The following is a 24,911-nucleotide window of genomic DNA, read 5'->3' as shown; positions in this document are numbered from 1 at the left end:
AATTACCTCTAGAACATCATGTATGTTAATTATTCTATTCTTGAGAGTTTATAATTCTTATGTTAATTATTGCACACTGCTGATTATTATCATCGGTACCTTTTCTTAGATTTTAGGGCACAATAATTAGAATACTACCTATCTGAAGGATTTATTTATTAATTAATTTATTATTATTATTATTCTTTTATTTTATTTTATTTTATTTTATTTTATTTTATTTTTTATGTGGAAATTAAAATCTTTATTTGGTTAGTTGGCGCTGCAAAAAATGTACGAAGATTGTAAACAAACATCGCATTTCGCTGCTGAAATTTGCATGCCTTTATTCGGTTATGTTAGTTTGCATTTTTTTTTTTTTTTGTGTATATGGATAAACTTGTGGTTGTTTATAATATAATATAATTATATTTTGCAATTTCTGCTGAAATTTCGCAAGTATTACGAAATATGGTATATTCGTCGTAACATATTCTTTGTGGATGTAGGAGTGGTGCTTTATTACTGTTTTGCAGCATTTATTTTCGTCCTTTCAAGTCCTTAAATTCATGGATTACCGTGAATTATAAATGAGAAATATGAAAAAATAATTCATTTCTTTGTATATGTAGCGTTTCAGTTTAGACATCGATTTCACAAAATGAGGCCATTAAAATGATTTTATCACCACGTTTGTTGTACAACAAGAGTGAACCATGTGTTTTGGCTTTATCTCTTTATCTTTTTTTTTTTTTCGTAATCACTTGAATTTCGTAAACTCATCACATTGTTATGTAAGTGTATCGGCGATATATGTTTATCATCAGCGATGTTTCAAACTTTTATTACGTGCGTGTACTTTGGCAAATCATTAGGATTTTGAACTTTGCAATAGGTCTTCAGTTGAATACTATGGTTAGAGTTACGGTTATTGGAGGAGGAGCTTTGGGTGTTAAAATTATAGGTAAGCACTGATCTGTGTTATTTTTATTTAACTTCAACCTAACTTGCTAGCGAATGATTCATCGCAATCATATTTTGTAACTGTATAATTGTTTTATGTTGTCTTGTTACCTTTATTTATTTGGAATTGTGATTTAATTAGTTGAAACTAGGAAGCCAGTATATTGTGACCTTTTAATGGTGTCTTCTCTGTCTGGTTTGTTTTGCAAGGTGAAAAAAAAAACATCCCTGTATGAGACAAACTAACTCATCTTCAGTTGAAAAGCCTCTATAATAATAATCTCATATCCTGGATGAAATTTGAACCCAGGCCAATTTCAATCGACCTACTTGTATTACAAACTAACAGACTTTTAAGATTTTTTTATTCATCCATGAGCTATAGATACTAACTGGATTTCTCCTCCTCTCCTAAATATTTATCGGGGTGCTTAAGGGTCAAAGCTGTATAACTGAGAGGAGACCTCCACATAGCCTTTAAAGGAATGCGGAGAACTGACCAGGGCTCCTCACCTTCTCGTGGTGCACCCTGTTGGGTATCTACCTGGATACTGAACGAACGAGGATGGGCTGGCAATTTGGGATTTAGCCGACCAAATTGTATTCTTATTGGCTTAAACCAATATAGAAAAAGATGGGTTAAACAAGGCCCCCGTTGTTTTCGCCAGGGAACCAGGGCGAACAGAGAAAAGTCAGCTACTGGAACAAATCTGAAAGCACACCCCAACTCAACATCACCAGAGTTAAAGATCGGTACTATCAACATAAGAAACCTGAATGGCAAAGAAATGGAGCTAGCTGAAGAATTAGATAAGTACCAGATCAACATAATATGGGTGACTGAAACAAAAAAGACAAAAACTGGAGAGATCTTTCTGAGCAATAAATACAAAATGTTATACTCAGGAAATGACAATCAAGGAAAAGAAGGAGTAGCCATAGTATTCAACACAAAATATGTGGCGAATCTTCTTGAATGGCAGGCAGTCTCAAGTAGAGTGATGTGGGCAAATATCAGAATGGAGAATTGGACAATGAGACTTATTTGTGCCTATGGTCCAACAGAAGGTTCTAAGGTAGAAGCGGAGGAATTTTTTGATGCTTTCGAAAAAGCAACTGACACAATGAAAAAGGAAAAGTTGGTCCTTGTTGGGGATCTAAATAGCAGAGTAGAAAATGATTGTCTGACATACAAAAATATTTTGGGAAAATTTGGAGAAAAGAGCAAAGCTAATAATAATGGCAAATATCTGTTGGATTTCTGCTCAGGACATAGACTGGTTATTACTAACACAATGTTCCAACATAAAAATATGCATAAATTCATATGTAGAGAAGAGGTAAGGAATAAGAAAAGTGTCACTGACTATGTTATTGTTGATAGTGATGTTTTCTCCCTGGTGCAGGACACCAGAGTGTACAGAGGATTTGAAATTGGAAGTGATCACTATTTAGTCTTGAGCAGGATAAAATTGAATTTCATATTGAAAATAATAACATGTAAGAAAGTTTTAAGGTGAATAAAAGTTGAGCTCCCAGATGTGAACTGTAGACTAAAATACACAAAGATTATTGAAGAAAAAATGAAAGAGTTTGAGAACAGGAACCAAACCTTGGAGATTCAATGGCAAGCCTTGAAGAAAACCCTGATTGATTCAGCCAGAGAGGTATGTGGTGAGGTTGTCTGCAAGGAGAGAAAAATAAGAACTCCATGGTGGACACAGGAAGTTAAAGAGGCAGTGAAGGAAAAGAAGAAAGCATATCAAAAGTTCCTGGCAAATAAGTGAGCTTTTGCTCTTAGAGAATACAGAGAAAAATGTAAGAAAGTAAAACTAGCTAAACAGAAGTCATGGGAGGACTTTGGCCAAAACATAGAAATTAAATATCAAGAAGGTGATAAGATATTCTGGAGGTTGTTGAAGAAGCTTAGGAAAGAGTGCTGTAAAAGGAGTTAGAGATGATATAAGTGACATGAAAACAAGAGAAAAAGATATCCTTGAAGTATGGAGTAATTACTTCGAAAAATTGCTAAATGAAACAAGCAGTGATAGCACAGTGGTAAAAAACACTCGACAGGCATACAGTCAGGAATACATATCCATACTTGAAGCCATCAAAGGCTTGAAATGTGGAAAAAAGCAGCAGGAGTTGATAATATTCGACCAGAAATGCTGAAATATGGTGGTATAAAAGTCTTACAGTGGCTGCACTGCATAGTTCAGAAATCTTGGACAGAGGGATGAATTCCCGATGATTGGAGTAGAGCTCTAATAGTACCCATATATAAAAAGGGAAATAAAGCTGAATGTGAAAATTACAGAGGTATTTCCCTACTGAGTGTTCCTGGTAAGATCTATGCAAGCATACTTGAGAAACTTTTGAGAAGAACTGTTGAAGAAAAGCTTGGTGAAGAACGAGCTGGATTCAGGCCAAATAGAGGCTGTCAGGATCAGATTTTCACTTTACAACAAATAGTTGAGAAAGCATGGGAATATAACAAAGATCTGTATTTAAGTTTTGTCGATTTGGAAAAGGCATATGACAAGGTGCCAAGAGAGAAGCTATTCAATATGCTACTGTTATATTTATATGGTGTCAATGGGGCATTATATCAAGCAATACTTAGTCTTTATTTGAGTTGTAAGTCATCAGTTAGAATTGAAGGAAGTAGAGGAAGATGGTTTAATGTTAAATCCGGCGTGAGACAAGGATGTACATTATTCCCTCTATTATTCATTATCTATATTGATCACATTATGAAGGAAAGTTGTTGGGCTTTTTATCTTTACTAAGGAAAGTTGTATTAAACATATTACCAGAATTGGAGATATTAATGTCAGCTCTTTGTGCAGGCGATGTTATAATTCTAAATAAATCCACTACAAGTTTGCAAGATTCCCTGACTAAATTGAATAACTGTTGTAATAGATATGGTATGAAGGTCAGCAATAAAAAGACAAAGACAATGAAAATAAGTAGAATTGTTGAAAATGTCAACTGCATTGTGAACGGGGAACCTGTGGAACAAGTAAAACATTTCGACTACTTAGGCACGATTTTTAGTGAAGATGGTAAATTAAATATGGAAGTAGACAACAGAATCAACAAAGCTGGTATGGTAGGCAGTCAGTTGAATAAATTCATATGGAATAAGAGAGAAATTAGTCCGAACACTAAATTAGCTGTATATAAGACAGTGTTCAAACCAATTTTAATTTATGGTTCTGAGAGCTGGGTCAGAAGTAAAACAGTTGACCAAAGACTAGAGACCGCAGATATGAGAGTCCTGAGAAAGATTAGAGCTGTGAACAGATGGCATCAATGGCAATATCATATTAAAAGTGATGATATTTGGAAAGAACTTGACATTGTCAGCATCCAGGAATGCGTTAGCAGAGCTAATCTCAGGTGGTATGGGCATTTAAACAGAATGGGCAAGGAAGGATTAGCAAAACCAGTGTTCTCTGCTAGGTTGGCAGGAAAACGACCCAGAGGAAGACCAAGATATAGGTGGATTGATACGGTACAAAATGCCTTAGACAATAGAAATATAAGATCTGATAATGTTGGAGTCTTGACAAGTAATGGACTGATTTGGAGAAAAATTGTAGATAGGAAGTTAGTAATGATGTAAATTTTATTATTATCATTATTATTTTGACACCTCCAGGGAGTCCACAGACTCATCGAGGGAGAGTGTGCCGACAGCATCGAACGATTGGCCCCCTTCCAACTACTAACCGCGCTCAAACTTACTTAACTGAGCCATTAGTAGCAGAGGCTCTACCAAGTACTATCATATCCTGTACACCCCTTGAGGGTACATGTCAGGAATTTGATAATGATGATCTTGTTTTGAAATATAACATTGACTGCATAAGGAATTATAAATAAGGAAAACTGAAGATTTTATGATTATAGTTTCTTCAAAATTCCTCATCACTTTTTTTTTAAAGATTTTTGACATTTCTATTTGTATAATCATGTTTTCAGTTTTTATATATATGCATAAAGCTTCCCATAAAATTATTCAGAAGAACCTCAAAAGCTGATGTTCTACAAAGATAATCAATTTTGAAAACCAGCAGAAAACATATGGGACAAGGCATTGGGAGTTATTTCTAAGACAGAGCATATATTGAATTATAAGGCTGGTGGTTATAATAAACTGAGAAGGCAGTGTGATGAAGGAATTATCAGTGCATTGGAAGTAGTCAAGGGAAGTTTAAAGGAAACGGTATCTGACTGCATTCCCAGAGTTATGCACTTTAAAGCTGGAGTGGCATATAAAAAAAATATTGTGGATCTGATATTGTGAAGTGATGATGGTGTTCAGGATCATTTGAAAGTGTGAAAAACCATGTTGATAAAACCAAATCGAATTAAGAAATGATGTTAGTTGAACAGGCCATAGGAAACCAGGGAATTTTATCATTGTGGATTAAGAAAAAGAAAGTAAGGAAGATATGCTGAAAAATATCCTTGGTGAATGCAGATGGAAGGAAAGTTATGGATCCATAGAAATAATTGAGTTTTTAAGTATACACTATGTAGAAGGGGAAAGTGGATGAAATTATACAGTGTATGAACTGGAGGTGTTAAAAGTGTTACACAAGCTTGATTTGAATACATTCAGTGGTGAACTGTATACCTTTGTGTTGTTTATTCAGGTGGCTAAGGAATGTGTCTAAAGTTTGGTGGCCATAGGACCAGATAAATAATCAGTGGGCATAAACCAGACATTTTTGGTTTTAAAATAATCTAGAACATGTTGCTCAAAACCAAAACGAGGGGATAGTGGTGAGTCCGTGCTGTACCATCTTTTTTTGTAGGCAAAAGAGTATTTTGCAATATATTCCTGTAAACTTGTTCCAAGTACCCACCACAAAAACTAGTTGTCATCAATACACAAAAAGTAAATCTATAAAGATATGATCCAGTGAGCAAGCACATAAAAATTATCAGCAATATTTTCTTAAGAAATGGCTACAGCAAAAATGCTATCAATAAAATTCTTTGCATAATTGTACCTTTTTAAAAACTAATTACAATAAAATTGAGCCTCCATAGCTCAGTCATTATAGACGAAGTCCTTTGGTCGGAAAGTCCTGGGTTCAATTCCCATCAGTGACATGAGGACCTTTATCTGGTCTCTTTCGATGAAAGGTGAGTTAGCCGGTCTCATATGGAGGTCGGGATTTTTTTCACCCAGAAACTCGGGTTTTTTGTCTCTCAGAACAGGCGAACCGGCCCTGTGAACACATAGAATGGTTACTGTTGCAAGAATAAGAAACCTCAACACCGTAAAAGGAGAAGAGGAGGATTAAGAAAGAAAGAACAATAAAACTGTAGTCATTCCATAGATTAAAGAGATGCTGAATAAAATAAACAGAACGCTACACAAATACAACCTTAATGCGAGCTTTAAACTTCCTGCAAAATTAAAGAACTTATTCAACTCCTCCAAGGATTCCCTTCCTCTTCCTGGCCCACCCTGGAGTGTGCCTTCAGTGCACCTATAACATGCCTTATATAGATGAAACTAAAAAAAAAAAAAAAAACACTACATTAAATTTAACAACTATGGTAAATCTGGTCTTTCTCATCGTGTCCTGGATAGATACGCTACAGAGAAATGACTGGAAAGGCATCTGTTCATGTAAACTCTTCTCAGTACCCAGCACAAAAAACTTGATGTCATTATATTATATCATACACATTATATCATAAGAAAAAATGAGCAACGTTTAAAGAAGCCTATGAAATTCTAATGATGGTATAAAAATATCAAGAATATAAATGGCATACATTTGATCCACATCACCTTTTGTTTAACAGATCATAATAATTAGGGCTGTGGTATTCCAGCATCTTAGCCATAATTTTGTTATTAACAAACCTCAGTCCTTATTTTAAATGCTTATTACACTACCACTATTGCTGTATCATTAATGGGTAATAAGAATTTGATCTTTGGCCATGTAAAACATGATTTAGCTTTTATATAGGTGTTTTCACTAGAGGTTACGCTGGTATAGTAACTGTTGACCAAATTAATGTTACTTACTGTTACTTGGGCATACTGTTTGAATTGTTATGTAACTCTTTCCCTCTCTGGGAGCCTGTGTAGCTCAGTAGAAGTGGCGTTTGCACTCTACAGTGCTTGACCGCACGAAGAAAGGATTTGGTGGTTCAAATCTAGTCGCCGACTAGAGGAAATTTTTCTAAGCCTTTTTTTGGCCGGTTCCCGAGTTAGTCGATCTCTGGTGCAAGCTAGCGGGTTTTTCTCCCGTAAACTCAAGAAAATCAACCGTAGAACCCACACTATTTTCAGACATTAAAAATATTGTGTTAGGGTTAGAAACCACGAGATGGCGGCACTAGCTTGCCGCCTTCTTCACTGCATACCGATGAATCAGTGATAGCCTTGGGCCAGCTATCTCTCTGATTGGCTACCAGTGGAGATTGAACTGCCCACTCAGTCTCCAAAAGTTAGATAGGGTAAACGGCCCTGCCTACTCCCTATACGGGAACAACATAGGCGTTAGCTGATTTTTTTTTTTTTTTTACTCTCTCTCTCTCTCTCTCTGTGCATGTATATATGGAAGAAATACCATGTATACAAGGACGTTGTCTGTTATGAAATTTATAAGCAGCAGGCCAGAAGAATCACAACTGTTGTGTAGAAATCTTAGTCTGAGTATGACTCAGCAAAAGACAATCCCAAAGAATTCTTTTGATATGCTGAAAATAAAGAATGAATATGAAAGAATAACTCGACTTAATGCAGATGGTAGGAGGGTGACAGATGCAGAAGTTCAACTAGTGAGTGCCCATTAGTAACTCAGGTGTATGAGTAGGTGGTATTAGAGCTGTCGCACAAACTGAATAAGAATTCAGCAATAGGGAATGATGAGATATCAGCACAGATGTTAAAAAAGTGTTCAGCTGAACTGACCATTCCTTTGACCAGGCTATATAATTTGAATCACAGAACAGGGAAGATTCCACAGGATTGGAAAGAATGTATGGTATTCCCATTACGCATGGTTGGTGCAAAGACTGATATATCCAACTATCAATCAATCAGTAATTCAGGAGAACAGTCTTTATGGGATGTTCTTTCAAGAAGATTGACAAATGACAAAACTGTGAATAAGTATGAACTCAGTTCTGTATTCCATTTATTAGTATGACTACACTGTGAGAAGTGAAAGTGATGAGGAAAATAGGATAATGGATAGGGATTTAAATTTTGTGGTAAGCTAGCTACCTTGGCAAGAATGGATGGTAGTGGATATCAGTAGCAATTATAAGAATGTTAACAAGTAGAAGGGATGATTATATTACTGTCTAAAATGATGACCAGGCCATATTAGACTATTATGCACAGTTTTAGTTGCCTGAAAAGTGAGATGGCATGGGGAGAGGAAAAGAAATGTGGCATGCAGGTATTCAGAGGCAAGTAACTAAGGTAGTATTATGATGCTTATAGTTGAGGGAACATAAATCAGAGTCCAAGTTGCACAAAGGATGCAATGAACTGGGAAATAAGGAGTAAGTTTTTTACACAGGGAATGGTGATTGAATGAAATATTCAGAATGGTAGAGTCATTCTAGTTTTCACATAGATATGAAATAATATGATTAATAAATGGTGCAGGCATGAAAAATTAACTTTAATATATATACAGAATGTTTCAAATTAAAGTACTCCTATTTGGAGCAATCTGTAAAGAGAGAGAGAGAGAACCAGTAGACAAAATAACCTCAAATATTCTCAAGAATATCATCCAGATCTCCTTGATGGCTACCTTAATGAGATCATGGGGAAGAGATTTTAACAATAAAAAAAAAATGTAGTTCAAAAAATGACTAGGGGAAATGTGGTACTGTGAGCAGGAAAAATTACATTAATATGAACCAAGTGGTGTATGATTATGAAATGACTCAGAGTCAATGACAAATGAAGTTATTCAATATTTATTTCAACCAGAGCATCTTCCATCAACACAATGGTATTGATGTAAGATGGAGCACCTCCCCACACAAGATGTGAAGGCAACAATTATTGCATCAACATTTCACAGAGGGATAGAGTAATCAATTGCTCATTTTCTATGAAATGGCCATTTCATTCACCAGACATTAACCCTTATGACTTAGGATTACCTCAAAAGCATGGTGTATTGGGACAAAATTTTTCATCTGGCAGATTCAAAAGACAAAATAGCACATCATGTGCAAAACCTTTCAACATATCATTTGCTTTCTGCTGTACAAAATGCTGTATAACCGCATTAGCTGTTAGTCCTGCACAAAGGCTTATGCACGTTGAACATCACCTGGTATTGTTTGTTGATCATCTGGATCTCCTTGACAGCTTCTTGCAGTATGTCAGCTCTGTGTGATGTGTTTTTGTATCACGTTATTTTATGAAATGAACAAAATAAACGTAATCAAATAGCTTCATTTGTCATTGACTTTGGACCATTTCACAATTGCATACCATTCAGTTCTCATTAATGTAATATTTTCCTACTCACAGTGCCATGTTTCCCCTATCAGTCATTTTTTGAACTGATTTGTTCATTGTCAAAATCTCTTCCCCATGATTTGGGTAGGGTACCCACCAATTTTGTGGATATTTCATCTACTTTTTGCTGGGTTGGGGGGGGGGGGTCATACACAATAATAATTTATGTAAAATATGCAGATAAGAATAAAGAAAATAAGAGTTGAAATACAATGAAAAAAAAAAAAATATATATATATATATATATTGAATATTCATTTTTATCCCAAATATATGATATTCATTTTACTCCCAACTGCCTCTCCCTAGTATGCAAATTTATAGAAACTGTGAGGAGAAATGTAATAATTTCTTGCATGTGTTTTTGCCATGCTACTTGTTCATGTGGATTTTCTGCATTTGAAAAATAAACATGTAATATTATAATTTTCAAATGGCATTTCCTTTATTCTCATATATATTTGTGTGCGTGCATGCATGTGAAGGCACTTTACATGTACTTTATTTATAACATTGTACTGTATTCCTTTTTTGATGAGTATTACTTTTTTCATTACAGGTGAACTTGCTTATCATGGTCATGAGGTCCGAGTCTATGATAAAAGTCCAGAAGCATTAGATCGTGTTCAGCTTCGTTTAAATGAAGATAAAAAAGCTCTCCGAGAGGATGGCATCCTATCACACAATAATTTTGTGGTGAGTTTCACAAACATAAATGAAATAGTTTAGTGTAAAATCTACATATGTATAAAGCAAAGTCTGTTTTCAATGTTTGCTTATAACTCTAGAATGAATTGACTGATTTTGATGATCTCTTCATCAATAGATAGAGGATGTTCCAAAGATAATTTATGTGCATTTTCATTGATGTACACCTTAAATTATGGAGCAGTAATTATTATTATTTTTTTTTACCTCCTTCCATGTCCTGTACTGCAGTTTAACAATATCTGGCCACTATATTTCAGATATTGTTAAATATTATTGCTAGATATTGCGATATCTTTCATTATTACCTGTGGCCAGATATTGTTACATTTTTTAGATATTAATAAATTCTAAAAAAGGGGATTGCCACACTCTCACATATATTGATTTGGCTTCAAGATAAAGTCAGGAGTCGTGAAATCAATTCCTTTATAAGCACTGAAATACCTTCTCCTCAATGTGACAAAGAACTGTTCGATATCATAGATATCGAACAGTTCTTTTTAATTAAAGGCTTATTAATCCAAATTTGCCATTCATGAAGTCAAGAACGTACACAAAGAAATATCCAAGATCATTTATCAATGAAACTCAAACGGGTGAGGATGGATATCCATGATATTGTCAACATGCTCCTTCAGATGGTGGCCGAATTGCTACCATACATAATAGCCAAGAAACCTTTGAAATTGATGATCACCATATAGCCTTATAATCCAGTTTTGTCGCGACCTATAATGCACAAATAAATGTTGAAATTTGCATTTCCATGAAATCCATCAAACATGTATGTAAGTATATCAACAAGCGTTAGACCAAGCTACATTTTATTTGCAAAATGAACATAGCAAAGTAGATCTATACCAAACCAGATGATACATCGGTACCTCTGAAGCCATTTGGCAGATTTTATCTTTTGATATTCATGAGAACCATCCAACCATAGTTCATCTCACAGTTCATTTTGAAAATGGTCAAAGAGTACACTTCACAGAAAGTAACACACTCAGCATAGTGGAGTCACCAAGGGACACAATATGTAGGTACCTATAATGAGGTACCTACATACTACATGGCATCAAAACAAATTTCCACGAAGACTGGGTGCCAACATGGCAGGTTATCCTGATGTCAAAAGAGTGATGCTCTAGGTCTTGTTCATAATGCACATCCCAATAATGCTGAATTCTTTTATTTATGAATGTTCTTGATATGTGTGTGTGAAAGGACCAAAATCATTCGGCGACCTAAGAACAGTAAATGGTGTAGTACATCCAACATACTGGGATTCATGTAATACTTTGAATTTCATAGAAGATGATTCGCACGGTCCAAATGTCTTGGCGATGCAATAACTTCAAGCTCACCATCACCTTTGCATCTTTTGTTCGTTGTAATGTTGGTTCACTGCAACATGACTGACCGTCTATTGCTATGGTCAACTTACAAAAATCATTTTTCAGAAGATACCTTACAACAAGAACATTCTAGTCTCAGCATTGCTGAGACTTGAATCAATTGTTAAGTCAATAAGTGACAAAAATATAAAAATGTTAATCCTTTCGGTCTTCTGATACCGAACATTCCTTTGCCTCTGAATACAGATTTAATCTGGGAAATCTCATTCATATAATTTCAATGAACTTCAGTATTTATTAAGTCAGCATGAACAAAACTTCAGATCAAGCTGAAGTTTTTCACAATGTTTTAACAAGCTATGAAAATCAATCAGGGAAAACTATTTTTCTTGGATGCTTCAGGTAGTACTGGGAAAATATTTATACTAAATTGTTATGAGCTAAGTTGAGAAGCGAAGGTAAAATTGCTGTGGCATCCTTAGGTATAACAGCTACTCTGTTGCAAGGTGGTTAAACTGCTCATTCTCCTTTCAAAGTACCACTTACAAATGTGACTAATGATACATCTATGGACAATATATTAAAACAAAGTAATTTATCAAAATTGTTACAGAAGGTTTCTATGATTGTTTGGGATGATTGACCATTCTAACGTCCAATTAGAATGGTTAATCAAAATTTCAATTTCTATTCTTAACATTAACAATTAAAATTTCTGATCTTGACAATAATGGTGGCACAAAAATCCCAAGAATTTGGATGGCATGCATTCAGTCCACTTACTTCTTCAAGTTTTCCAGCGAACACTGATTTTAGGACTTGAAGCAATTTCAGCATTATTTCAGGCCTTTATTGGCCACCATCCATGCTGTTTTAATTTATTAGTTACTCATACAAATATACATATTTGTATGAGTAACTTTGTGTAAACATGTTGCTCTGTAGCTTAATTTATTTTTGTAACCAAATAGATAATAACAATAACAGGACTGTAGCATTGATGTAGTAAGATTTTTTTTTTTTTCACCAGAGGTCAGATCAATAGTTTTAATGGTTGACCAAATCAGTGTAACTTTAGCATAACATATATATATATATATGTGTGTGTATACTCCTGACGATGACCTCAAAGTGAAAGTCAAAACATCGAGTGATTATTTTGGTTTATATTAAACTGTTTACAGTTTAATATAAACCAAAATAATCACTCGATTATTTTGGTTTATATTAAACTTCCTTCTTTTCTGTCTCTCAACCAATCGCTACATGTCTTAATCAGTAGGTTGTTATGTGGGATGCTGCCAAAGGCTTTTCAGAAATCTAAATAAATTACATCATTGATTGGTCTATTTCCTAGTGATTTGATCATAGAAAAGCACACTTGTTGTAACTGATCTTTCCTTAATAAAATCATGGTATGCAGTGCCTTATGAGCAGCTTCCGTGAATAATATCCTGGATATTATTTCCCATTTAGTTTTCTGTTATGTTGCATAGATAGTCTACAAATGCAGTAGGAGAATCTAGGATTATAAGATTTAAGTTTTTTTTAATAATTTTAGGCAATAATTTTACGCAATCTTGTTTATCTCTATATATTAGTAATTAGTGATATATCTATTTAATTTTTCTTTTTTGTATACAATATAATTGCATATGTTTAGGTAATTAATTCTTGTTTAAATTTAAAAATAGCTAGGTTTCACCCTCTGAACAGAAGTGAAACAGCTTTTTTTTTTCCATAACTTGAACAAGTTATGAAATTATGAATTAAAGTAAAATACTTTATATCATAGGGGGGAGTGTATTTCATAGGAAGATTAGAAGAAGCTGTGAAAGGTTCAGATTTCATCTTTGAAGTAGTGAGTGAAGACTTATCTTTGAAACAGGATCTTTTTGAATGTAAGTTTTATTAACTTTTTAAGAGTATAGCAACACCAGAAAATTTCATTATTTTCTGTGAAATAAAAATCACCATTTATATGATCATGTGCAAGGTGGGGGGGGGGTCTGGAGAGTTCTGATAAACACCTAGAACAAAAGTATTAAAGCAATTGATAACCACAAGAAAGAACATACTAGTAACAGAGTTATGAAGGTAACTTATGTTCTTTCTTGTAGTTACATCAGTTGTTTTAATATCATTTTTGTTCTAGTTGTTTATAAGAACGTTCCAGACCCTTCCCTCTTAAATAATAAGCACTAATGGGCTCCTCCATTATTTTAGAAAAAATCAAAGTGAGAGAAATTTGAAATAAGTTGTATAATGTTCAAAGCCGAGAGGAAACCTCTACATACTCTGTAAGTAATGTTCACTCTACACCTTCTCATTATGCACTGTTTTATTTGATATATGAAACAAAATGAAAGAGGGAGAGATATATTGCAACGAATTGACATGTCAGTTTGGGTGCACCCCTCCCCACTTAAACAACAAGCCCCACTGCTTTCTTCAGGGAGCCAAGGTGAATAGTGAAAAGTCAGCTATCAATGGAACTCGCAGAAGAATTAGAGAAGCATGATGTCAACATAACTAGCTTTACTGAAACATTTGAGAAACTGCTGAATAATAATTATAGATGCTATTTTTGAGCAATAATAATCAAGGAAAAGAAGGAGTAGCCTTAATATTCACTGCTAAACTTGAAGATAAACTTCTTGAATCCAGGCAGTTACAAATTAGAGTGATTGGCAGATTTCGAAAAGTGAAATTTCACAAAATTTTCGAGCACAGGAAAAAAGCTAATTCTTGTTGTAGATCTAAAAATAGCAGAGTAGAAAATGAATATCAGATATATAGAAATGTTATGATAAACCTTTTAAGTGCAAAGCAAATAATAATGGTATGTGCATGCTGGATTTCTGTTCTGGACAATCCAAGTCATTACTGATGTCATGTTCATAGTTTAGGATAGAAAGAGTATACAAGGGATTTGAAATAGGAAGTGTTCCCCCATATAGTTTTGAGCAGGATAAAAGTGATTATCATAGTGAGAAGAAAAATATTATTATCGAATGCATCCAGGGAGACAAGGACTCACTGAGAGAGACCATACATCATTGACAATTAGCTCCATACCTTTCCTTAAATTTATTCACACTAGACGCACCTATCACTTCAGTAAGAAAACTGTTTTGCTCGTATACTGTAAGCGAGAGGAAAAAATCTAGCTCTCGCTCCTCTCTTAAATACACACAAACTCAACTTTCACAAACTCAACCTTCTATGTAACGAAAAATTCTAGCAATTGGTATAACATCCCTTACAGAAGTTCATAGACCTAAACATAAAAATATATAATAGACATAAAAAAAATTAACTTTTTAAAGTTGAACAGTTAAACTTAACTGTTTAACTTTAAAAAGTTAGTTAAGTTAAACTTAACTGTTTAACTGCAACAGTTAAACAGTTAAGTGTTTAACTGTTGCAGTCCACATACTCTCAGTCTGTCCTTATGTTCTACATTCAGTAATCATGATACCATCTTTGTAACTCTCCTTTTCATTCTCTCTACTTCTTCATCCTCTTGGAATACAAGAGACAAAATCTGCTCAAAGTAGTCGATGGAGTTGTATTGAAGTCTAGTAAAGAGAGAAAACAATTTCCTTAAGTTTATATCAATGTTCATTTCAGCATTGCAGTTATCCTGTGAGTTGTATTTGCAATTTTTGCTTATGTGACCTTTGAACTTCAGCTTCATATTTATGATAACTCCACGATCCATCATCACTTTCTCCACTCATAATCCCACTAATATAACATCCCATTAGAAATCTCAAAACAGATCAGATTGCAAGACTTGGTCACTCTGCTGTCAACTGGGATGCACCATCACTCCAAACAGGACTAAAGGAAAAGTAAACCTTAATAGTATTGCAAAAATCTTAGCACAGAAAGCTAAATCCAGAATTCCTACAGACACCAAAAAGAGATCCATCATCTTTATAAAAAGGTTTTCTTATGTCCTTCATCTATAGTAAACTTCAATCCAGTACTATAGATGAAATTGATGCAGGACCCAAAGTAACTGAACCAGGTAATGCTCCTGGCATTGATGGCATCCTACCAGACTATCTAACTCACCTTGGCCCAAGAACAAAATCCTGGCTATCTAATTTCTTTTCCACTATAATAAATGATGACTGCTTCCAAAACTTTAGCATGGATCCAAGATAATGGTAGCCCTACCAAAACCCAATAAGTCAACAGATAACCCTAATAACTACTGCCCTATAACATTACTCTGCACTTCTTACAAACTTGTTAAAAGATTATCCTCTAGAATGTCTCCAAAAAATAGGTCATCTTATCAAGACACTAAAATTACTAGAACAAATGCTATCCAATAGGAAATAACAGTTCATCTCAATTCACAAAAAAAATCAGAACTTTTATCCTACAGGTTGGATTTCCACAAGGGTCTGTCCTCACTCCAACTTTATTCAACCTGGACACAAGCAATATCCCTCCAACAACTGGTCAAAAGTTTATTATTATCCCACAATGCAAAGCACATCTCCTTATGGACATGTATATATGTAATGCTATGCATTATGGGAAGGGTCACTACCCAGACTGGTTTCGACCTTTATTTAGGTCTCATCAGTGGGAGCCAGACCCAGATGTGATACCAAAGTTGAAGTAATGCACAAGTCATATTTCCTTTTCGAATAGCCAAAAGGTATCACACCTTTTTATTAAAATACTCTGTGTTGGATTCTGAATGAGGAGAGTTGGAAATTATTAATAATTCATTCAGAGTCCAACATAATCTGCCATTCCCTAAGCCAAATTTGCTCATCAGACTAATAATCTCTTGTTAATAGTATACTATTCATATGATTTCTTTCAAGTTATGTATGTTAATATTTATTTGTTCATTTATTATTTTTATATGAAGTACAGTTGTAAAAACTATGTATTAAATGTCGTTTATTATTATGAGATTAATATTACTAAAACAGAGATAAAAACTGTAAAATATGTAATCTTTTTATGTTATTAGTAAAATGTAATGTATCCAAGAAATTCTTCAAAATAAGACTTGATTGGTTGCTGTAAGAAAATAAATTATTTTTAGCCAGTGCCTTAACGTGGGTTACTGTACTGTATGCAAGAAGCCAGTTCGGTATCAATGAAACTAGTTAGAACCAGATTTTGGCAGGAAAGGAGAGTAGGGTGTCATGAGTAGTACATGAAAAAGAAGTAACATAGTTCAAAGCAAGGAGAGAAATAACCTGGAGTTGAACGAAGTAGGAAAGACTGGGAACCGCTCTGTATTTTGACTTATTTTTCTTCGAGCTCTTATTCTTTTATAAATTTCTATCGCCTCGCAGTAGGATAGCATTGGATGAAAGGATAATAAGAATTAGTAAGAAATTACGAGCAAGAAGATAAATTCTCCCGAGTTAACTAATCAGTTACTGAAACCCAGGATTCTATAATATTTGTGTACTCTCAAAATGAAAGTATTCAAGAGCCAAGGAGTGTGTCTAGGATTCTCGATAATGAGGAAGCTATACTGTTTATACCGATAAGGATATCTTTTCTATGTCTCATGTGAAGTAGCGAAGCTTGTTTCTGGAGAACTTGATATAGTTCTTATTGCTGAAATTAACAGTCAAAATTGAATGTGTGATACAGTGAAACATTTCCTTGTAAACGTAATATATGAAGTATCTCTGGATTAATAGTTCATATTTAAATGTGTGATATAGTGAAGCCTGTTATGTGAGAATGCAATATAAAATTGAGACTGAACTTTCTGAGAACTGTTGTGTTATATTGATAAACTTTAAGGTTGCTGAATGGATGGCTGATGATTTGTGATTGTTCTGAATAGTTAAACTGAATCAGTATTCAAAGTGTATTGAACGATAGCTTTGTTTAGAGTGAAATTGTGTAAATTTGGAATCTTGATAATAAGAAGAGTGGAATATGTACGCATAAATTCTAATCGTAATTGATATACTTGGCTGAGTTAATTACTAATGTCTTAATGAGAACTCATTCATTCTTAATTGTATTATCCTTACTAGAAATCCTTCTTTTAATGTAAATTTATGTGTTAAAGCATTAAATATTTTTATTTGAGTTGAATCTTGTTTGCCTGATTTTTTCATTGCACAGCTCATTAAAATAGTTTGAATCTTAGCGGGAACCCTATATATAATAAAGAGAATTTCGGCCTGAATTAAGTTGATAACTATATGGTGCTAACTGCTGGTTGATTTCACAACTTTGCTTATGCGAATTAGAACATAGAGTGGTGCAGTTAAAAATAAATTTACTCTGTGTTCAAATGTGGAGTCAGTCAACTGCTAGAATATACAACGGAGTAGAATGTAGGATCCAACATCTGAATTAGAGATAGTTGTTGGAAGTTTTTCCACTAGGTTATACTATAAATTAAAGACTGGGATGCATGTGTATGTATCTGTATATTAGCTTTGTATCCTTTAGCAGTTTGGTGTGTGGTAATGTTTAATAAACCTTCATGACAATTTATGATTATGAAATTTTTTTTAAAAAAAATTACCTAATAAATTTTTTTTTATTAGCGTTATAAGCATCGTTTTTTGATTTATATCCTTAGAGATGTTCCAGATATTAGTTATGCCAGTGTACATTTTCTATTTTATGAGTAGTTTATAATTAACTTTCTTTCAGATCGATCTGTGATTTAGCTTGTATTTCATAAATAAAGCATTTGCATTTTTAAATTTTAGGGATTTCTCACTGCTGCCGAAGTGATGCTATTATTGCTACAAGCACAATGCGACTTCAGGTGGATGAAATAAGTGAACGTGCAGCACACAAACAGGTAATTATTATTATACATCTTTATCTTATTCTTCTTCTTTATGTGCTATTTCCTAATGGAGTTCAGCGACCATCTTTGTAAATTTACTTCTGTCTTTATTGGCTCTGATTAAGGGCTCTGTTTTCAGTTTAGTCTAGTTTTTATATTGTCTAGCCATGGTATTTTTCTTCTTCCAGGGTTTTTTGTTTACATTGATCTTACCTTCTAGTATCTTATTATTATATATTATTATCTTATTTTTTATTATTGGTATCTTATTCTAAGGTGTATAATTTATCATACTGCATCATACATTCATCTATTCATTCATTCCTTGTACACTGACCACCTTCTCCAGTAATATATTCTACTTATTCATTTATTGCTCTTTAAGCAAATTACTGTATTCTCCTGCTGTTGCACTTCCTTTTTCTCTTGCTATTTGGCATATAAAAGGAAAAATTACAATAAAAGGATAACCATAATCAGTTCTAATTCTAGTGAGCTGACAGAAGCAGACAAAATAGTTGAGGTACCGAGTGACCACTTTTGCAAGGATGAAACTGATGTGAGAATAGATCGGGGTGCAATCCTAAACAGTTTGTGGAAAAACCTGATCCTCTCTCTAAATCAATCTGAACTACAGCTAGCCAGTAATCACATTACACATTTACAACAAACACGCATGCGTGATAATGAATAAAAACAATAAGTCCTCTCTGTCACGAGAACGTGTAACCTTAGCTACTAGTTGGTTTATGTTTTTTTATGTTCCTTTCAATTTGCATTTACTAGTTTTTATGTCTTTCCATAAATGCCTTGAAAAAGCAGGCAGGTTGCTGGGCAAAACAGGTAGGCTATAATGTAAGTTTGTTTGTAAATGGTCAGTATTAAATAAGTTTGTATTTTAATTTTGTGAGAATAGATCATTGCAGAATAGGTACATTAGTTGTAATAGTTCTTTAAAATTTGAGACAGAAAAGAAAATTATGTGAAAATTAATTTAATTACATAAAATTTTCACCTTAGCACTGAAGGTATCATCAGTACAAAGACAATGGTACACAATTAAATACAAATACACTTGGTATTTGCATTTAACTGCAATTCCTCTACGTCTGCTATTTCACATTCTAATTTAAGATTTTTTGTAAGTTTAACTATTTTTTCTGTAATCACTTCCAGTTCCTCTCCTTTTTCAAATCCTTCAAATGTATTCGCATAACATTTTGGACACTTTTTCCAGATTCCCAACATACAATTCTTTGTTACACATTCCCATGCAGTCGAAATATTCTTGAAACACTGAAGAATGTTGTACTGCTTCCAAAAGTCTCGCAAAGATAAATCAGCATCAGAATCTATCGCTTCAGTGGCTTGTACAAATCTCGTTCTGAGATAGTGAGCCTTGAATGCTGAAATAGCACCCTGATCCATGGGTTGAGCGAGAGCAGTTGTGGCCAGGGGCATTGTCCATAATCAATAAAATCTTGAAAGGGATACCTCTCTCTGCACAATATTCACGAACCTGGAGAATAAAGCAGTTCATGAACCAGTCTTCGAACAATGCTTGAGTCATCCAAGCTTTAGGGTTTGAACGGTAGTAAACGGGCAATGGGTGCTTGTTGATGTGCTTAAATGCACGAGGGTTTTCTGTACAATAAATGAGAAAAGGCTTCAGCTTAAAACCCGCAGCATTCCCACCAAGCAACAAAGTCAACCGATCCTTAAAAGCTTTGAATCCTGGCATCCTTTTTGCTTCTTAGTGTATGTACTTACGATTAGGCATGCATTTCCATTGCAAGCTGGTTTTCATCTACGTTAAATATTTGTTCCGGTAGATAACCTTCTTCTTTGATTAAAGAGTCGAAACTATCAACAAATTTTTGGGCTTCATCTTCATCTGCACTTCCTGCTTATCCTATGACACATACATAATGCAAAGCAAATCTTTTTTTAAAACGCTGAAACCATCCACTACTATCCTGAAAATCTTCTGCGCAATCATCTCCGGTGCATGATTTAAACTCTGAAACAGACTTCTAGCCTTCGCTTGCACTGTGCAAAGGCTCATGGGTGAATTTTTCTGTATTAAAACTTCCATCCACATTACAATTTCTCCATTTCATGGATACGTCCCTGTCCTTGTTTGGTTAAAATTGTAGACTTCATAGGTGGGGAACCTTTCACAGCTTCCCGAATTCTTTCTTTGTCCTTAAGTATCGTCAATACCGAGGAATGTGATAACTTCAAGTCATGTGCTATTGTATTCACTTTCTTTTCGCCTTCATATTTCTGGATATTTTTCATTTTACACTCTAAATCAATAGCTTTCCTTGACTTCTTAGCTGGCATATCTGTAGATAAAGGCATTTTCCTTTTACTAGACATATTATGGGTAGTATTTCAGTAGAATTTTAATTAATACACCACACGCAACAGATGCTTGAAAGCGACTGAGTGTATGTGAGAGATAGTTATCGTATGCGGGTTATCGTACGATAACTATCATATCCCATAGTTATTGTACATGCAGCTGCCTGATTTATTATTAATTTATTCATTAATTTATTTTATTTCATTTTTTTTTTTGTGGACGTAAGTGTGGATGGTTGTAAGTCGCATAGGTCATAAGTCGACGACCAGGTGTAATAAAAATATTTTAAAAAATGTAATCAGAGTGTAAGCAACAAATGGTCAGTAGACTTCAAATTAATTAATTAAAAACATTATATATACATATATAATAAGAAAATAATAAGGTCAAAGCTGTATAACTGAGAGGAGACCTCCACATAGCCTTTAAAGGAATGTGGAGAACCGACCAGGGCTTCTGACCTAATGTCCAATCCTCACCTTCTCGTGGTGCACCCTGTTGGTTATCTACTTGGATACTGAACAAACGAGAATGGGCTGGCAATTTGGGATTTAGCAAATCAAATTGTATTCTTATTGGTTAAACCAAAATAAAAAAACGATGGTACGACATGACAAAATTTCATGCAGGCTGGGTTGTTGCCCGGTTAAACAAGGCCCCCCCGTTGTTTTCGCCAGGGCGAACAGCGAAAAGTCAGCTACTGGAACAAATCTGAAAACAAACCCTAACTCAACATCACCAGAGTTAAAGATCGGTACTATTAACATAAGAAGCCTGAACGGCAAAGAAATGATGCTACCTGAGGAATTAGATAAGTACCAGATCGACATAATAGGGGTGACTGAAATAAAAAAGACAAAATCTGGTGAGATCTTTCTGAGCAATAAATACAAAATGTTATATTCAGGCAATGACAATCAAGGAAAAGAAGGAATAGCCATAGTATTCAACACAAAATACGAGGCTAATCTTTTTGAATGGCAGTCAGTCTCAAGTAGAGTAATGTTGGCAAATATGAGAATGGGGAACTGGACAATGAGACTTATTTGTGCCTATGGTTCCACAGATGGTTCTACTAAGGTAGAAGTGGAGGAATTTTTTGAGGCTTTAGAAAAAGCAACTGACACAATGAAAAATGAAAAGTTGGTCCTTGTTGGGGATTTAAATAGCAGAGTAGGAAATGATTGTCAGACATACAAAAATATTTTGGGAAAATTTGGAGAAAAGAACAAAGCTAATAATAATGGCAAATATTTGTTGGATTTCTGCTCAGGACATAGACTGGTTATTACTAACACCATGTTCCAACATAAAAATGTGCACAAATTCACATGGAGAGAACAGCCAAGGAATTAGAAAAGTCTCATTGACTATGTTATTGTTGATAGTGATGTTTTCTCCCTGGTGCAGGACACCAGAGTGTACAGAGGATTTGAAATTGGAAGTGATCACTATTTAGTCTTGAGCAGGATAAAATTGAATTTCATACTGAAAAGAATAACGTGTAAGAAAGTTTTAAAGCAAATAAAAGTTGAACAGCTCTCAGATGTGAACTGTAGACTAAAATACACAAAGCTTATTCATGAAAAAATGAAAGAGTTTGAGAACAGGAATCAAACCTTGGAGATTCAGTGGCAAACTCTGAAGAAAACATTGATTGATTCTGCCAGAGAGGCATGTGGTAAGGTTGTCTGCAAGGATAAAAAAATCTCAGAACTGCTTGGTGGACACAGGAAATTAAAGAGGCAGTGAAGGAAAAAAAGAAAGCTCACTTTCAATTGAAGGTGAGTTAGCCGATCTCATACGGAGGTAGCAGGGTTTTTTCTCCCGGAAACTCGGGTTTTTCATCCCGCATGCATACAGACAAATCGGCCCTTCAGAACACACGCAATTTACAGACAAAAAATACTAGTTGTGGTAGTGGTGAAGGTGGGGCGGTAGATGGCGTTGATGGAGATGATTCGTAGTGGATGTTCGGTGTAGTGGTTTAGGCAGTTGTAGGTGTCCTCCTGCGATGAGTCTTCGGACTCCATGGAGGTGTCACGAATAATAATAATAATAATAAAATGCAAGAATGCTAAACACTGTGTAAAATAGCTAAACAAAAGTGATGGGAGGACTTTGGCAAGAATATAGAAAATAAATATCAAGAAGGTGGGAAAATATTCTGGAGGTTGTTGAAGAAGCTTAGGAATGGAGGAAAGAGTGCTGTAAAAGGAGTTAGAGATGATAAAGGTGATATGAAAACGGGAGAAAAAGATATCCTTGAAGTATTGAGTAATTACTTTGAAAAACTGCTAAATGAAACAAGCAGTGATGACAGCACAGTGGTAAAATAACACTGACCAGGCATGCAGTCAGGAATACATATCCATACTTGAAATAGAAAAATCCATCAAAGGCTTGAAATGTGGAAAGGCAGCAGGAGTAGATGATATTCGACCAGAAATGCTGAAGTATGGTGATATAAGAGTCTTACAGTGGCTGCACTGCATATTTCAGAAAGCCTGGACAGAGAGACGAATTCCCGATGATTGGAGTAGGGCTCTCATAGTACCCATATATAAAAAGGGAAATAAAACTGAATTTGAGAATTACAGAGGTATTTCCCTACTGAGTGTTCCTGGCAAGAACTATGCAAGTATACTTGAGAAACAGTTGAGAAGAATTGTGGAAGAAAAGCTTGGTGAAGAACAAGCTGGATTCAGGCCAAATAGAGGCTGTCAGGATCAGATCTTCACTTTACGACAAATGGTCGAGAAAGCATGAGAATATAACAGAGATCTGTATTTAAGTTTTGTCGATATGGAAAAGGCATAACAAGGTGCCAAGAGAGAAGCTATTCAATACGCTACAGTTATATGGTATCAATGGGGTATTATATCAAGCAATACTTAGTCTTTATTTGGGTTGTAAGTCAGAAGTTAGAATTGAAGGAAGTACAGGAAGATGGTTTAATGTTAAATCTGGTGTGAGACAAGGATGTACATTATCCCCTCTGTTATTCATTATCTATATGGATCACATTATGAAGGAAAGTGATATTAAACATGATATCAAAATTGGAGATGTTAATGTCAGCTCTTTGCTTTATGTGGATGATGTTATACTTCTAAATAAATCCGCTACAAGTCTGCAAGATTCTCTGACTAAATTGAATAGCTGTTGTAATAGATATGGTGTGAAGGTCAGCAATAAAAAAACAAAGACAATGAAAATAGGCAGAATCATTGAAAATGTCAACTATGTTGTGAATGGAGAACCTGTGGAACAAGTAAAACATTTCAGCTACTTAGGCATGATTTTTACTGAAGATGGTAAATTAAATATAGAAATAGACAACAGAATCAGCAAAGCTGGTATGGTGGGAAGTCAATTGAATAAATTCATATGGAATAAGAGAGAAATTGGTCATAACACTAAATTAGCTGTTTACAAGACAGTGTTCAAACCAATTTTAACTTAAGGATCTGAGAGATGGGTCAGAAGTGAAACACTTGACCAAAGACTAGAGACTGCAGATATAAGAATCCTGAGAAAGATTAGAGGCGTGAACAGATGGCATCAATGGCAATATCATATTAAAAACAAGGATATTAGGAAAGAACTTGACATTGTCAACATCCAGGAATTTGTTAGCAGAGCTAATCTCAGGTGGTATGGTCACTTAAACAGAATGGGTGAAGAAAGATTAGCAAAACAAGTGTTCTCTGCTAGATTGACAGCAAAATGACCCAGAGAAAGACCAAGATATAGGTGGATTGATACGGTACAAAGTGCCTTAGACGATAGAATTATAAGATCTGATAATGTTGGAGTCTTGACAAGTAACAGACTGATTTGGAGGAAAATTGTAGATAGGAAGTTAGTAATGATGTAATTTTTTTCATGCAGTACTATCATTTCCTGTACACCCCTTGAGGGTACATGGCAGGAATTTGATGATGATGATGATTATAAATTAGGAATTTACAGAAGATTGATACAATAAAATTTCCATAAAAAGGATAACTGAAAACCATGAAATCTGTTTAAATATGGATGATGTAGAAAGTTATGACAACTCTCTTTCTATAAGCATTCCACAAGGAATCTACTCTTATGCAGGAGCATGGTTTTTTCCAAAGTGCTCTATGTTTATTCCAGATGCCATATTCAGTTAAGCCAGATTGATCAGGTTCGTGGTAC

The 24,911-nt window shown here is 34.6% G+C and overlaps 1 protein-coding gene across 1 annotated transcript in view; it reads left to right on the top strand.

Moving 5' to 3' along the window:
• Positions 1 to 293: 293 nt before the first annotated feature.
• The window catches only part of LOC150102128 (uncharacterized), an 83,388-nt gene continuing 58,770 nt past the window's right edge, over positions 294 to 24,911 (top strand). Inside the window, exons 1-4 of the mRNA XM_090398954.1 lie at positions 294 to 943; positions 10,038 to 10,174; positions 13,340 to 13,445; positions 18,273 to 18,367. Coding sequence (XP_090255080.1) covers positions 793 to 943; positions 10,038 to 10,174; positions 13,340 to 13,445; positions 18,273 to 18,367 — 489 coding nt within the window. The 5' untranslated portion in view covers positions 294 to 792. The remainder of the gene's footprint in view (positions 944 to 10,037; positions 10,175 to 13,339; positions 13,446 to 18,272; positions 18,368 to 24,911) is intronic.

The sequence above is a fragment of the Typopeltis vanoorti genome, chromosome 10, assembly GCF_054136105.1.
Source record: "Typopeltis vanoorti isolate ZY-2024b chromosome 10, IOZ_Tvanoo_1.0, whole genome shotgun sequence".
Lineage (NCBI taxonomy): Eukaryota > Metazoa > Arthropoda > Arachnida > Uropygi > Thelyphonidae > Typopeltis > Typopeltis vanoorti.
The sequence above is the reverse complement of the archived record's forward strand: the minus strand, read 5'-3'. Positions and strand labels throughout refer to the sequence as shown.